This window comes from Rhinolophus ferrumequinum, chromosome 12 (genome assembly GCF_004115265.2).
Source record: "Rhinolophus ferrumequinum isolate MPI-CBG mRhiFer1 chromosome 12, mRhiFer1_v1.p, whole genome shotgun sequence".
NCBI classification, from domain to species: Eukaryota; Metazoa; Chordata; class Mammalia; order Chiroptera; family Rhinolophidae; genus Rhinolophus; species Rhinolophus ferrumequinum.
The window spans coordinates 37,124,207-37,137,532 of record NC_046295.1 but is presented as its reverse complement, the minus strand read 5'-3'; the positions used below and the strand labels follow the sequence as shown (position 1 = coordinate 37,137,532).

The 13,326-nt window shown below is 40.2% G+C and overlaps 1 protein-coding gene across 10 annotated transcripts in view; it reads left to right on the top strand.

The window, feature by feature from the left end:
- Positions 1–13,326, top strand: part of TRPM3 (transient receptor potential cation channel subfamily M member 3) — an 817,113-nt gene that overhangs the window by 726,790 nt on the left and 76,997 nt on the right. For all 10 annotated transcript variants that reach the window (XM_033122317.1, XM_033122314.1, XM_033122311.1 and 7 more), the window contains 4 exons: positions 2,719–2,748; positions 3,687–3,976; positions 5,309–5,537; positions 8,494–8,661. In XM_033122317.1, coding sequence (XP_032978208.1) covers positions 2,719–2,748; positions 3,687–3,976; positions 5,309–5,537; positions 8,494–8,661 — 717 coding nt within the window. The remainder of the gene's footprint in view (positions 1–2,718; positions 2,749–3,686; positions 3,977–5,308; positions 5,538–8,493; positions 8,662–13,326) is intronic.

Below are 13,326 nucleotides of genomic sequence, written 5' to 3'. Positions count from 1 at the left end.
GGCAACTGCCTCACCTCTTCTTCCCTCCACCATCAAATCCCTTAAAATATAAGGAAAAAAAAAGATATGTATTGGGTGATCCACTCCTTTTTTATCCTCACTAGGTCCAATTCAAATCAGAAACTGGCGCTGAAACTGAGCCTTAATGATCACAGAATAGCAATGAAATTCAAATTATCTACCTCAGCAATTTTCAAAGTTTTTTGGTCTTGAGATCTATTCATACATTTAAAAATTATTGAAGATTACAAAAAGCTTTTATCTGTGTGAGTTCTATCAATATTTATCATGTTGGAAATTAAAATTGAGACTTTAAAAAATATGTATTAATTCATTTTAAGATAACTATAAGTAGCCCATTCATTACATGTTATCATAGATATGTAATAGACAAATATTTATCATAGACAAATGTTTTATAAATAAAAATTAGTGAGTAGCATTGTTTTACACTTTTTGCAAATTTGTGTAATGTATGGTTTAGTAGAGGACAGCTAAACTGTCATTTCTACTTCCGGCATTCAGTCTGTTGCAAGATGTTGTTTTGGTTGAAATACCCGAAGAAAATTTGACCTCACACAAACATGGCAAATGTATCAAAAAAGAAAGGAGTAGTTTAACAACCTTTACAGTGATTGTAGATATTCTTTTTTGATACTGCATCAAAATTCAACAACTGGCAATTTTTTGAAGATTAGTTGCAATATAAAATCTGAAACTATGTCAATGAACTTTAAAATCCATTGGTCTATCTTGCACTTTGGATCTTGTAACATCATGGATTGGTCATTGTAAAATATTGGTTTGTCAAGTTATGCAGATCTTCTGAATGTTGCCATATGTCATTATACAGTTTCAAAAACTTGCATTCGTTAAGACCACCTCCAATCTCATAAGAAAAGTCTTTACATACTGAAAAACGGTCAGGGTCAAAGGTTGGGGGAAGACAAGATGTCCAAGATTCTAATTTTTGCTTGAAAGTTTGAGTTTTGTCATTGAATTCTGTCAACCAGTACTGTCAGTTGCTTTCCTTGAAATGTCAGTCCTACTTCGTTCATGTCTAGCATGTCTGCCAAATATCCAAGTCCAAATAACCACAGTTGATAATCAGTCATTCCTTCAAGTAGATAGTCCACGAAACAAAGTGGCCATAATTCATTCAGTCCAAACAAAGCCATCAGTGTTTTCCTTCAGGATAATCCATCATAGTTCAGAAAGTAGCAGAAGTTCTTTAGGCATACTTCCCATTTCATCCCTCAGAATGGTAAAAAGATGTATTTTTTTTTTACTAGCAAGGGTAGAGATTTAATAAAGTTAGTAACATTTTAGGCCTCACCAAGGACATTCTTAAGTGGAAATGTTTTGTTCTTTTTTTAACTTCAAGTGTCTAACAGTGGAGTCTAATGACAACTAGTAAAGTTTGGTACCACCGCCTCATTCTTACTAAAGTACCCAGCAGTTTTACTCGCCATCGCTTTTGTACCATCAGTGCAAATATTAATACAGTATGAATATCAAATAACATCTTGGCATTACGATGACAATAGCTTTGACTTCACTGACCCCTGGAAGGGTCTCAGGAAAGACTCACTGAAAGGGTCACATGGTCCATACAGGACATTGTGAGAACTGCTACTGTAGCTGGTGGTAGACATGATTTTTATTTTTACCAAAGCTTATCTTCTGATGAGAAAAGTATTTTGTGGTGCTGGAAGAGAACTTTGAAAACACCAAAAAGTATGCATTTTTTTTCAAAATTGCAAATTGCAAACTGGTGGTCGTTATAGAAGCTAAAAGAAAGAAAGGGAAGGAGACAAGTTTCAAGCTATTCCTACTTGAATGGTCAAATAAAGTGTGGAGGACTCTCAATGCTGTAACCTTACTTATTTACTCAAATAATTTTCAAGGTGGCACCCAACAACCATTCTGTAACACTTAAAACGTAGAATTGGAAAAATAAATAAATAATAATAATAATAATAATAAATAAAACGTAGAATTGGAATTCCTAACCACAGAGACGTCATTTTGTATCTCCCCTGTTAAATAGAAGTCAAGTTCTATAATTTGCGGACTTGCCTCCTCTCTCCATCTTGGTCTGTGCCTACTTTGCACATCACCAGTATGACCAATGATGCTACTGTACGTGCTGACACTCCCCATGCTGTTGAGTGCCTTTTCCCACCACCAACACGTGCCCCTCTAGCCACACTCACCCTTGCTCTGCTGGACAGCAGCATAGAGAGATGGCCACCATGAAGCATCTAACACATGGCCAACATGTATTTCTGAGTACTATCCCAAATCTCCAGGTAACAGAGGTCTTTCAGAAGTTTGAGAAACATCTCACGGTTTGATTGATTGTTTCATTGCTCACTCAAGTGCTTGATGTCATGGAGATGCCAAGCAGGATGGTTCTAGGAAGCTGGAAGAAATTTTGGCCCACAAAAGCGTTAATAAACCTGCAGGCTGTACCGTTGGGCAATCTCATTATACCTTTCCAGTTTCCAGATTTTCTGTGATTCACCAAAATCACTAAATCCCTGATTCTCTCAGAATTTCTATAAGTAGGTTCCTCTTGTGGTGTTTTACTTAGTGAAATGAATAAAGTGCTATATGGTACCATAGAGTTGTCTCATTACCTGTTTAAAATATAGTAGGATTTTTTTTATATCTGTATAAAGAAATATCTAACTTTGTGCATAAATTTTTTAACAGCCCAAAGCCTTGAAACTACTGGGAATGGAGGTGAGTGCTCAAATTATTAGTGTCAATTATTTATTCTCTTTGTTATACATTCTTAAAATACGTGTAAATTCATTTCAGTGGTAAACTTTAGTACATGGTTCTAAAATAAGGAAGTGAAATTCTTCCCAGTGTTGAGGAGTCAAGTCGCAGTAGCTTTGAAAATTTCACCAAGAGGTTATGTTAGCATTGCAAACAAGGAAATAAATCCTATTTGAAATACTAACTTGAAAACCAAGGAAGCATATAAATTCCAGTAAGCAAAATCTATCCATGGATCTTTACAAATGGCAACAGATCCAAAGGCCAGAAATATTTCACAAACTCATCTAATGAAGTATGCAGAAATTCGAGATATATTATCTATGTGCCATCTTTCATTCGCGTGGTTATTATTCTCTATGCAAATGCCAGTATAGGATGTCCTTGTCCTTTGAGGGAAAATGGTAGTGCTGTCCATCATGAGGTATAAATAAACCTACTTACAGAGGTAAAAAAAAAACAGACAACAGGAAAAAGAAAAAGAAAATGGCCCGTTAAAACATAGTGGGTTTTTTTTTTCCAAATTAAAGTATAACAATGACATGTTCCCATAGGACCGTGTTTATGCCATTCTAACTTGTTTTAAAGTGAAGCATGTATGAGCTTGTGAGTTCTTTTAGGATTGGAGCTGAGATGGAATACAGGCATACACCTCAGAGATATTGCGGGTTCAGTTCCAGACCATTGCCATAAAACAAATCATAATCCGTTTGCTGGTGGAGGGTCTTTCCTTCATTTGTAAAAATCATAACATCTGTGAAGCACAATAAAATGAGGTCTGCCTGGAGTTCATTTCTGTATCTACCAGGGCGGGGCCAGTAGTAAATACATAACAACTGCATGCTGCATTTAATTGAATCATTTCTAACCCCACCTCTGTTTTTTCCCTAAAATGGCAGGACGATGTTCCCTTAAGGCGAGGAAGAAAGACAACCAAGAAGCGGGAAGAAGAAGTGGACATTGACTTAGATGACCCTGAGATCAACCACTTCCCTTTCCCTTTCCACGAGCTGATGGTGTGGGCCGTCCTGATGAAGCGGCAGAAGATGGCTCTGTTCTTCTGGCAGCACGGCGAGGAGGCCATGGCCAAAGCCCTGGTGGCCTGTAAGCTCTGTAAGGCCATGGCTCATGAGGCTTCAGAGAATGACATGGTGGACGACATCTCCCAGGAGCTGAACCACAACTCCAGGTTGGCCAGCCGAGCAAATGGGGTGATCGAGGGAAGAGAAGGGAAGGTGGGCCCCCAAAACTGGAGGGTCTGAGCTCCCCAAAGCTACAAGGGGAGGCAGTTGCATCCCAGTGGTGAGCAGAGAGGGTGGACATAATTAATGTTTGCGGTGCACAGTGCTCGATAGGGAAGTATATACAGATACATAGACGGTCTCAGTTCATCGTCCCAACTGCCCCACCACGTCCAGTATTTTCACTGTAAGCATGTTTGCCACAAAACATCGCCACAACACATCTTTGCTGCAAGCATTTTTTACCGCAGAACTAACTGGCTGTAAGGTAATTTTGCCGTAAAAGATAAAATAACGAAAAATAAAAGAGGGACATTAAAAAGGACATAAGGGAACATGAAAAATTAGTAACAAAATTTAAAAACTGTATTGCAAAAAAATGAAAACACTTTGTCTTGAAGTCTTTCGTTTATAGTATTATACTTTTTAAAAATATTTTCCATAGCTTGGTAAACTTTTGGTTTTGATGGGTGAGAGGCTGACTCTGCTCAAAGAATGATTTGCAACTGGTATTTTATCTCTTTCTCATATAGTATACAATCTGGCTTTACAAATCGCCTTGCAAGCTTGCTTTATACGTAGTTGTTATCATTACTATTTTAAGAGCACCACATCTACTCAGCACTGTATAGACCATTATAAGGGCTAAGATTTATGTAATACACAAATGGGAGTAACTGCAAGAACTTCCTCAATGAGAAATGAAACCAAACTGACAACTAGCTTAAATACATTAAGTCTGTCAAATGTAAACCAAACTGTCAACCCATTACTTTATCTTTTATGGTGAAATTGTCTTGCAGCCAAAATGTTTACGGTAAAAATACCTAGACCCCTACCCCAAGAGGTAGGTCCTCTTGTTGTGCATACTTTACCACTAAGGAAAATGAGACTTAGGATTTAAGTAACTTGTCCAAGGTAACACACTTGTGGTTGGCAAGGCTCAGATTTGAACTGAGGTCTGTCACGTTTAAGAAGATTTACTGCTCTCTAATCATTGATGTATTGGTCTGCCACCCTCATCCATATGCCTTGAATTGAGGGCCTTGGTTGTAAGGATTATGCCTTGTTTGATTATACCCCCAGTTCTAAACACAGTGTCTGGCACATAGTAGCTGTGCAATGGATGTTGGCTGGATGAGTGAAACGACTAGACCCCAAAAGAAACAACTAGACGACATAGAACCCACCTTTTGTGGCTTGGTCAGTGGGTCCCCACTTCCATTATCTAAGTCTCCAAAATGGCCAAAAAGATGACTCTCCACTTCCTCTTTTGTCAGAGACTTTGGCCAGCTGGCCGTGGAGCTCCTGGACCAGTCCTACAAGCAGGACGAGCAGCTGGCCATGAAACTGCTGACGTATGAGCTAAAGAACTGGAGCAATGCCACGTGCCTGCAGCTGGCCGTGGCTGCCAAACACCGCGACTTCATCGCACACACGTGCAGCCAGATGCTGCTCACAGATATGTGGATGGGCCGGCTCCGGATGCGCAAAAACTCAGGCCTCAAGGTCAGTGCGCTCAGAAGGCCCTACTGGCTATGAGCACCAGAGGGCTGGTTGGAGTTTCCCAAGAGAAATATGTGGCGGGATGAGGCATCCCCACATCTTAGGAGGGAGACGCTAACCCCCAACCGGGCGTCAGAATCTTCTGTATAGTGGAGTTTGGGTGTTTTCACTTTTCATGTAGAGGCTAGGGCCCTCCCCTAAATTCTGCTAAATCAGAACCTCTAGAGATAGCGCCTACACGTTAATAGTTTTCAGAAGATCCAAATGTGACGATCAATGTCAGGTACCATGGGGATGCCATTTGTTCTTACACAAACCGTGCCGCACCAGAGCCACTTACCAGGGCAGCCGTTCACCGCCAATGCCCTGGCCTCCTTTACCCCATGTCATAAAGAGACATTGGTTCTCATCAGCTATACTGAGACAGTTTTTTAACTGAAATAAAAGTCAGATACGTTTATATTGCAAAGATGTTGCTAGATAAACCTGAACTATTTATTCTTCAATGAAGAAAAACAAGTTGCAGATTATTATTTAACACCTGAGTCCATTTTTGTTTTTCTAAAGCATGTACAGGTAGAGTTATAGCTGTATAAATTCATTTAAAAGAAACAGGAAGGATACACAGTACATTGTTTATCATGGTTACCTCTGGGGTTGAAGGTACAAGAAGGAGGATGGTACGTGGCTTTAGCTTTTGTATGTTTTCTTCAATGTTTTTTCAAAGAAAATATTAAACTGACAGAAAACATGACACTGAAAGAAGTAAAAGAAAAAAAATGAGAGGCAGAAGATTAAAAGAACACTTTAAAATACTTTACCAGTTTAGAGTTTGTGGTTGTTACAACTGAAACCAGGCTCATATTTTTCTGGAACTATCTGATCCGGGTTAACTCTGAGGTCAGCCCAAAGCAGAAGGGTCCATGGGACCAGAGCCACAGCTGAGGCCACCCTGACCAGCACCCCTCCCCTACTCCACCCTCCCATGGGCTCTTGGTCCAGAGTCACAGAAGGGTTCCAGGAAGTGGGTCCTGGGCGATCTATAGCTGCACTGCCACTGACTGCCAAGCCAGCTCTCAGCTCCAAGGACAGGATGTCGTGTCCCCTGAAGGCTACCAGCACACCACCTGAGCTTTCCCAGGCCTGCCAGTCACCCTGAGCTCAGGGTCACCGCTGTCCCTTAACTCTAGGAGTTCAGCACAGGCTGTCCCTGACTCCTTACTTGAGGATCATTTTTACTTACCCTTCAGGGTCCTCCTTGTTCCTCACTTTGGTGAGTTTCTTCAAGGAGGTGCATATTCTGACGCCTTATGCAGTAGAACCATTGTAGCATTGAGGGAAGAAGAAGTGAGGGATTTAGGAAACACAGACCAGATGTCAGTATTACCATTCAGAAATGCAATTTGTTCTCTGGCAAATTGGAGAATGCGATTGCCCTCTTGTGAATAAGGCCTGTGTATTTAGTATCCCCACAAGGAGATTTAAGCATGTTGTTTATACATGAGAGAAATATGGTGCTAGACCCTCCTGGGGTATTTATACAGGGGGCTTCTCACGGTGAATACAGAGCCACTGGTGTGTGTGGGGGGGAGGGTGTTGTATAGTAGCAAATGTCAAGGGAATGCTCTAAAATGAATAACATGCTTTCTATATGGACTTTGTCAAGGTCAACTTAGGACAGCGTTTTTTACAGACATAACCAGATGACACATAATCAGCTCCACTTGATACATTAGCAAATAAATGCCAGTGGACATACATATGAATTGACTTCACAAACTCAAGTATTACCTAATGGCTAAATGGGAATCTCAGTTCTTTCCCATTCTTTCCTTGGCTAGGATCTCTCTTTTTCCTCAGTTGCCCCCATGCAAAGTGACTGTTAACTGGATAAGATATATTTGGGTAAGACGCTTTGTTTCTCCACGATCGGACTGAGCTACTATGCGTAACAGTTGGAGGTATTTTTCACAGTGAGCTTCTCTGCCGTAAATATCTTTGCAACAGTATTTTGACCACAAAAGTCATCGGCTATCAGGCGATTTTTCCATAAAAGATAAAATAATTAAAAAATTAAAAAAGGACATTTAAAAAACATAATGAAATTCATTTTCTTAACAAAATGAAAAAGACATACAAAATACTTGATACATTTAAAATGTGTATCGATTCAGGCCAATACTGTGCCAATAACTGATTTTATTTTATGGGTTGTGTCTAAGCACTTCCACATTTCTTGCTGGTTGATTCATCTCCTCGTTCGAGCTGAGCTACGCTGTTTTTTTTTTATTCTTGGCATAGTGTCACGTGTCCATGGATAGATGTTCCAAAGTTCTGTATGAAATGTGGGTTCAACTCCATGTCTTTGAATTACCAAATGATCTGCAAACTGATATGTTAATCATTTTCTAGTGTAGTATGCAATCGGGCTTTACACTGTCTTATTTCACTGCCAGTAAGTTTTATCACCGTATTTTCTATCAAGTCCTTATATGTAGCTGTTATCTTTCACTGTGATGACTCTGCCACATCTACTCATCAGTGTACATAGACCATTATGAGGACTAAGATTTATGTGACATAACAGTGGGAGTCCACTGTCAAGCTAAACTGTCAGTTATTTTATCTTTTCGGACAAAATTGACTTATGGCTGATGAGTTTTATAGCAAACATGCTGTAGCAAAGATATTCGAGGCAAAGAAGCTGACGGTGAAAATACCCGACATGGGGCATAACAGTTCCCAGATGGACAGGAGTGACTGTCGTACCATTAATGTGTGTAGTTATTCAGATATGCAGGTCCATCCTCAGGGAATACACATAACACTCAGACACTTCGTGCGCGCGCACACACACACACACACACACCCCTCACCTCAGGCCCTCTGAATCTAAGCAACCACCTTAATCTTAATCCTTTAAATGTGATTATTATTATTATCATTATTATTACTTTAGGTAATTCTGGGAATTCTACTTCCTCCTTCAATTCTCAGCTTGGAGTTCAAGAACAAAGACGACATGCCCTACATGACACAGGCCCAGGAAATACATCTCCAAGAGAAGGAGCCAGAAGAACCAGAGAAGCCCACAAAGGAAAAAGATGAAGAGGATATGGAACTGACGGTAAGAAAATACTACGCAGTTATTGTCCATGGGGAGAACCCCTAATCCACTTGTCCTGTCGCTATGGCTTAAGATTCAATAATTCTGGAGGTCAGCCTCCCCCCAGGTACTTTCATTTAAGTATTGAGGCCAGGATATCATAAAAGTGTCCCCTCTATGCACAAATAACATGATTATAGGGACTCATTCTATGTGAAATTCTTCAGCCAGGGTCGGTGGTTCAAGACAACCCAATGGAATTCAAAAGCAAGGCACCCTCAATTTTCCAAACCGGCAGTGCTTTGTAAACAACCATGTGATGTGGCAGCTTTGGCCCACAAAGAAGGAAAGAGAATTCATGATTTGGGAGCAGCCAGCTTCACTGAGCTGGAACTGTTCAGCTGATCAGAAGCTAAGCCTTTATCTGTCTTCGGGGTCAGGCTCACAATACAGGACTAATTGAATTTTGAGGTTTGTATGGAAGGCTTTTATTAGCTCTTCCTGGTATAATTATAGTGCATGGATGCTTTGTTCTGCAGGGGGAACGGGCCAGCTGGGCATAGGACAGCTTCCCTCAACCTCCGCCTGAGCAGCGTGACTGCCGCTGGATTGTATCCAAGGTCTAAAAATATCACATGCTGTTAAAGGGACAAATAAGGCTTCATAGCTTTGGAGACATTGAGCCACAACTCCATAGGACCTCCCTGATATTCCCCACCTTCCCCACCTCTCTGACCAATGACGGCGGTGACCCAGAGAAGCTGTAAGGGGAGAAAGCAAAAATTGCTTTTGCTCAGGTGGCAAAAGGCCTTCCCGTTATTATCCTAGTGAGACCACCCTGTGAATTGTTTTTCCTCCAGATCAACAATAATTTCTTTCCAGTAAGTCCTTTCTAAAGATCTATTTTCAGGCACAATTTCATCCCCACATAGAGCAGGGTATATTCATCGGGCCACTCTTTTGATTGGTTAATCATTCACAGCTTTTGATTCACTGAATTTAAAGCCCATATGTGCTTTCAGTTTCAACTTATAAAAGTTGGTGGAGGAATCTACTTCCCTCTATGACAGGATCAGATGAATGCCTTCCCTAAAGATCTTGCCTTAACTTTGGCCTCTGAACCCCTTCAAGGAGAGAAAATGATATTTTGATCATTGGCAGAAACATTGTAGTAGCCCTACAGAATCTTTAGTGAATACTTCAGTTTTTAAACCTTTAACATGGGAACAATATTATTATTATTATTATTATTATTATTATTATTATTATTATTATTATTACCAGCTTACAGGTACATGTAGACTATGTAAAAAGTGTACATGGAAACTATGTAGACTGGTGGCTAGCACATGGTAAGCGTTGATAAATGTTTGCTAATATTGTTATAACAGTGCTAAATGCTTCACATGGACTCCTCAGCAATCCCACAAGGTAGGTTCTATTATCCCATTTTACAGATAAGGAAGCTGAGACTCAGAAAGATTAAATTGCCCAAGGTTACCCAGCTAATTATTTACAAAGCCAGGATTAGAACCCAAGCATATTCCATTGGCCATGCTTTTACCTGATAGGCTAAGGAATGCAAAAAAAAGTTTTTTCCTAGTCTCAAATGTAGATACCCAGCTGCTTTTGGTCCACCGTGTAGCACAGAGAATCCAAACGCGATGCATAGAAGTATGACATGGCCTTGGCATTGGCCTACCTCCTAGGAAGGCTCAAGGAAAGATTTTGGGAAGGTAACCAGAAGCTGAAGGCAGTATTCTTTCTGGTTGGTTCTCAAGGAAGAAAACAAATGAGGCAGCTCTCTTTTCCTGCTCAGTGTAGCGATTGGAGGACCTGATCCTTCAAGAAGACACAATAAAAAATGTGTCTCTGGGCTGAAAGGAAAGTCTGCTTCCCAGAGAATAGACCTGGTAGTTGTTTACTGAGAACGCAAGTAGAAGACACCACCCTAACATTACTCCGTAAGCTTCTTCCCCAGACGCTGAAACAGCAGGGAGTGGGCTACCAAAGTTGTCTTTAAGGCGAAGCAGCCTTTGTCCCCAGTGACAAATTCTGTCATTGCTGGAACCCTGGTATCTGCTCACCCTGGACAGGAGTGGAGAATGCAGCTTATTAATACCGCTAATCTTTCATAGGATCAATATTTGTTATTCTGTGTTAAACCACTCTATCCTCTCTTGGAACGGGATACTTTCCCTTGGCCCATCCAAAATTATGCATGAAATGTCAGCGTTGATTTGCTTCATTTTAGTAGCATTTAGTAGCTTTCTTTACCTCACAGGATCTTATCCAGACTTGACATCTGTGTTCAGACAGCAAAGATTTTTCAAATTCATATTGTGCAGTTTTGTCTGTATTTTACCCGGTTACCTTCCATTTTAAGGAATGTGGGCAAAGGAAATATTTGACTGCTGGGGAAAGACATCAACAAAATCAGCAAGTTAATCTTCTTAAGCTAGAATGAACAAAATATCAAAAATGCTTTACTTAAGCCCATAGAAGACAAGCCTTTTAAAAATGCATTCACTTTGGAATATATCTAAATACAAAGATAAAACAGGTTGTTGTGTTTTTGGTTTTGTTTTACCTGCATTGTCAGATAAATGTCATGCACTTCACCTAATAATGTCCCACCATGTCCACTGACTCAGGGCTTTACTATGACTCTTGGGAAAGTCACTGTCCCCAGAGGTTACCTGAAGATGCCACTTTCCAAGATGCCTGAAACCCTCCAAGCTGCCTTTACTCTCATCTCATTGTGTCCCCAAATGGCATTGTATTGTTGTGCATATAAATAAGCAAAATAGAAGTAGGATAATTATATTACATAAATTATAAATTATAGAGGGCCAAATATCATATAACCTAAGAATTTCTTGGAGTCAGTGATCAATATTTATGGAACTTGACTGCTGTCGAGTGTGCTCTATCCATCACGGAGACTGATTCAACTCACTGATCAAAATCAGCACCTCGATAGGCCATAATATAGAATATTACATATTCATTAACTCAAGATATTTTTTTCTAGCCGAAGTGTCCATAAAGGAATGGAAATTACCTTCTCCGGAAATCCCATTGGTCAAAAGTAAATCATTTGTGACTTTTTTTTTTTTACATATATGTGTATGAGTGAAGTGGATTTTTGAGGCAATGACAAAAATAGTTGAAACTAGTATTTTATATTTCAGATAAGGTGGTTTGAAACCTGGTGGTTGTCTCTGTTCTAAACTGCAAAATGAATTATTTCTATAATTAGATCTCTCAACTCGAAACCCATATTCCCAGTACTTTTCTCTTGTCCCAAATCCTTGTCAGTCTCTGTACTCTTAACAGGTTTTATACTGTTCACACATTTAATGCAAATTTTATTTCGCAAACATTGTAGAACTAATCTTGTCTTAGAACGATATTGAAAGAATTAAAGCCAAGAAACTATGCTGTAATAGAGTCCTAATGACATACTTTTTTTTTCTGGTGAGAGATACCAACTCGCTCAGTTCAGTCAAGGGTATCTGAGAAAGTCTCAGATCACTTTAAAGATTAGCTAACACTTACTGAGCACTTATTAAGCGCCAGATGCTTACTGATTGTAGATCAACTTTATAGCAGGTGCTAGTAATACCTTCATTCTACAGACAAAGGGACTAAGTCTCAGAGAGGTTAAAAGACTTGCCCAAGGTGCCATGGACTCTAAGTGTCCAGGTGAGGACTTGATCCTCCTTCTGAGTGACCCAAAGGAACCCTTCACCATTAGGATCTTAGCCATGTTTGGGGCATCCTGTCACTTGCCACCCAGATATGCATGTGTCTGCCTTTTCCTCACATTCTGCCTTTCTTGCAATATTTAATCATAATTGTTGTTGTTGCTGCTGTTGTCATGAATGAGAAGGAAATAATTCCATTCTTAAGGAACTCTCCAACAGCTTGGAGGTGAGGGCCTCCCCAGGTCAGGCTTGACTTCTCCTAGTCACACCTGGCTACTCTCCCACGCAGAGGACGGCGGTGTGCCCAGGTGTTGCCATGAAACTAACGCCAGCAGTAATTCAGGTTTTACAGGGTTTGAAATCAGAGAACCAAGGCATATGTCTAAGGGCAGGGGAGATGTTCCTAAAAAACTAAGCTCCAGGCATTTCAGTAACTTAACCTCTTGAATGCGCATAACTTTTGGATAAGTTAGGTATCAGAGGCCCAAATCACCTTTGAGTTAAGAGCCCTTAGCCTGAGTGGAGACACAATTTGAACCCAGATCTGCCTGTTTCACAATATATATGGGGAGGGGGTTTGGGAGAAAAGGCAGATTCGTGATCTTCCAAGGCTACATTCCTGCCTCCCTCTGGGTATCTTCTATCACTCCCATCTTCCAGAGGTCCGAAAGTGAAAGACACAACAATGGTCAAGAAATATCCTGAAAGCCTTCCATCCCCTGCAAAGGTACACAGATTCTGTGTATTAGGTTGGTGCAAAAGTAATTGCAGTTTTTGCCATTTTTAACCTTTTAAACTGCAATTACTTTTGCACCACTTAATATAATGCAAATGCACACTTAGGGAAGGCACAATCTCTAAATCTCTGGGGGCCTTGGACAAAGCTCTTAGGTTCAATGAGCATGTTTTCCTCATCAGTAAATGAGCATGTAGAATTCTGTGCTCTCCAGAGCCCTGCCATGATGGTACCAATTCT